General features: G+C 52.5%; 1 protein-coding gene across 3 annotated transcripts in view; it reads left to right on the top strand.

Moving 5' to 3' along the window:
* Window positions 1-2956, top strand: part of ALPL (alkaline phosphatase, liver/bone/kidney) — a 62527-nt gene that overhangs the window by 43814 nt on the left and 15757 nt on the right. For 2 of the 3 annotated variants that reach the window (XM_012801595.2, XM_023509736.1), the window contains 2 exons: window positions 1700-1819; window positions 2149-2264. In XM_012801595.2, coding sequence (XP_012657049.2) covers window positions 1700-1819; window positions 2149-2264 — 236 coding nt within the window. Of the gene's footprint in view, window positions 1-1699; window positions 1820-2148; window positions 2265-2956 lie in introns of those variants that run through there. The other variant, XM_012801596.1, reaches the window with a different exon arrangement.

Genomic DNA, 2956 nt, shown 5'->3' with positions numbered 1-2956 from the left:
GGCAGAAACTCTGATAAGAAGAACTTCCCTAAAGGTACCGCTGGACAGAGGGGCCCAGATACTCCAGGTTCCCAGCTGGGGGCTGTCTGTGAGGTCTGAAAGTAGTGCCCTCAGCAGATGATTCCAGGAGTGAGGGCTAGAGCTGGGACTGCTGGCATGAGGGTGGTGGGCTGAGGGTTTGGAGTTGAGGGTGATGGAGGGAAGGCCTCTTAGGCAGGGCCATGAGGTGTGCTTGGGTCCGAGGCTACAGGTGGAGACTGCCGTCCACTCCCCTCTGCAGCTCTAATCTTGGTTTCATTTCTAACGTTGCTAAGGGTGTCCTACAGTGTCAAGGGAGATGTTGTGTGTGTGTGTGTGTGTGTGTGTGTGTGTTTAGCACTTGGCATGCTGCCCAGAACCCTGTGTGGGTAAGGAGACCCATTCTGGGCACTCATGGTGTCCTGAGAGCCAAATACAGATCTGAGCCTGGCCAAATGATGAGGATTGTGTCCCCAGCCCACAGACATGCCACATGGTCTTCGATGAGACTTTTAACTCCCCTGACCCCAGCCTTCCCTTCAATGCAGTGGGAGGCCATGGAGAGAGGAGCTTGCCAAACAGCTCCTGCTTCTAGGCGTCTGTGTTCCCATGGTTGATAGGGGACTCAGGCACTGGCTGAGGGCCCACAGGTCAGAATGATACTGACCCCCACAGTCAGACCTCTGCCTAGAAGAAAAATGGATCCCAGCACCAGAGATGGGATTATGGGCAGGCCAGGGGAGAGGGGGCAACTTTTGACCCTCTCCTGTGGGTCAGCTGTGTCCCTTGCCTTAACCAGTCCAGCCTTTATAGTGACTGGTGCAAACAACCTGCCTTTAAAGGGGAGGAAACTGAGACTCTGGGAGGTGATTTGCCTGGGGTCACATGGCTGGTACTTGGCATAGCTGGGGTTTCAACTGAGTTCTGGCGCTAAAGCCTTGAGCATACATGGCCAGGGGGGTGGGGTGGTGGGGAGAGAGAGAGAGGTGTTTTAAAATGCTGTCCAAATGGATTGTCACCAGTGAATGAGTGAAGAGAGATGGCTGAGGGATTAAGGACTGAGAATGCCCTTCTTGGTGATTGATCCTAACAAAAGCAAGATTATGGGGCTGCAATTTACATGCAATACATTAAACAAAAGGCAAGTTTGCCTTCCAGCACTGTTGTTAGCTCTGCCACCAAGTCAGATGCCCGCTGAGTCTTCTTTAATGAATAAGCTGAGCGGAGTTTATAATTGATAGCTGGCTACATCTGGGACTCCTGCCGTTGGCAGCAACTTGTTGTGTTGAATAGGTTACACATTACTCTCCTCGCTGTGCCAGCGTAATTCATCTGCTGCCTTCTCAAATCATCTCTCTGCTGGGTGGAAGGAAAGAGCATGGGTTTTGGAGTAAAGCCCAGTCTACCAGCGTCTACTGGCGCTGTGCAGGCTTGGGTGGGTTACTTGTTGTCTCTGAGCCTTGGTCTCTTCATTCTGAGACCTGGGAGCAGACCCCAGGGTTCACAGGCTTGTTTGGGGGATTTGACTGGCACAGATCTATAAACCACAGATGTGTTGTCTGCGCAGGACAACTATTGCTCCCTGCCTCCTTCAGGCATTCCAGCCTCAGCAATGCGGCATTGGTGATGGGAAGCTGCCCTTATCGCCAGCAACTAACTCTCTGCTCCTCTCTCTATACAGAAAAAGAGAAAGACCCTGAGTACTGGAGACGGCAAGCTCAACAGACCCTAAAACATGCCCTGGGGCTTCAGAAGCTCAACACAAATGTGGCCAAGAATGTCATCATGTTCCTGGGAGATGGTGAGGCCAGAGAGAGGTGCTGGGCAGGGTGCCTAGGTGGGGGAGTCCAGGGTGCCAGGCTGAGGCAAAGGGGCTGTGTTGATGAGGCTGGGGTCCTAAGGGGAGGGTATTTACGAGATTGGTGGGGTTCCAGGCTGTGGACCCTAGGGGGTCCCTTGAGGGTCTGGGAAAGAAAGGGAGAGAAGGGCTACCAGTCACAATTACAGAACCCTGCCCTGGTACTGTTGCCTCAGGCTGCATTGGCAGCAAACCAGAGTGCTCTGGGTACCCAAGAAGGCAGAATGAGTGGTAGGGAGCCAAGAGACTGAGGCCCCCACTCCCTGCCGCAGGGATGGGTGTCTCCACAGTGACAGCCGCTCGCATCCTCAAGGGCCAGCTCCACCACAACCCTGGGGAGGAGACCATGCTGGAGATGGACAAGTTCCCCTTTGTGGCCCTCTCAAAGGTGAGCCCCAGCCCAGGCCCTCTGGCCCAAGCTTCCTACCTCTCAACTTGGCAGATGGAGCAAGGGGCAGGGAGCCCACTGCAGGCCCTGGCAACGGCCATCAGACCTCCAGGTCCCTGCAGCCCCACTGTGGGACGAGAAGGAAGCAGCTACTTCCTAAGAATTATTTTGAGGCTTTAGCGCATTGATTTAGAAATCCTTTTATTGGCTTGGCGTCCATAGCACAGTGGTTACAGCGCCAGCCACAAGTTCAATCCCAGCCAAGGCCAGCCAAACAACGACAACTGCAACAACAAAAGAAATAGCTGGGCATTGTGGTGGGTGCCTGTAGTCCAGCTCCTTGGGAGGCTGAGGCAAGAGAATCACTTAAGCCCAAGAATTTGAGGTTGTTGTGAGCTGTGATGTCATAGCACTCTACTGAAGGTGACAAAGTGAGACTCTGTCTCCAAAAAAGAAAAAGAAAATAAATCCTTTTACTGAAGGGTAGCATACATAGAAAAAATGCAGAAGTGTACAGCTTGAATTCTCATAAATCACTCATCTATATAATAAGCATCAGGTCACGAAGCTAGATGTGACAGCAGCCAGAGGTGCCCTCAAGTCCCCTCCAGTCCCTAGACCCCTCTCACCAACAGTAGCCACTATCTTGACTTTGAACACCATAGTTAACCATACTTTTCTTTCTTTCTTTC

Source organism: Otolemur garnettii, unplaced genomic scaffold (genome assembly GCF_000181295.1).
Source record: "Otolemur garnettii isolate 467f Iridium unplaced genomic scaffold, OtoGar3 scaffold00009, whole genome shotgun sequence".
In the NCBI taxonomy this organism is placed as follows: domain Eukaryota; kingdom Metazoa; phylum Chordata; class Mammalia; order Primates; family Galagidae; genus Otolemur; species Otolemur garnettii.
Note: the sequence above shows the minus strand (reverse complement) of the source record. Positions and strands in the feature narration are given on the sequence as shown.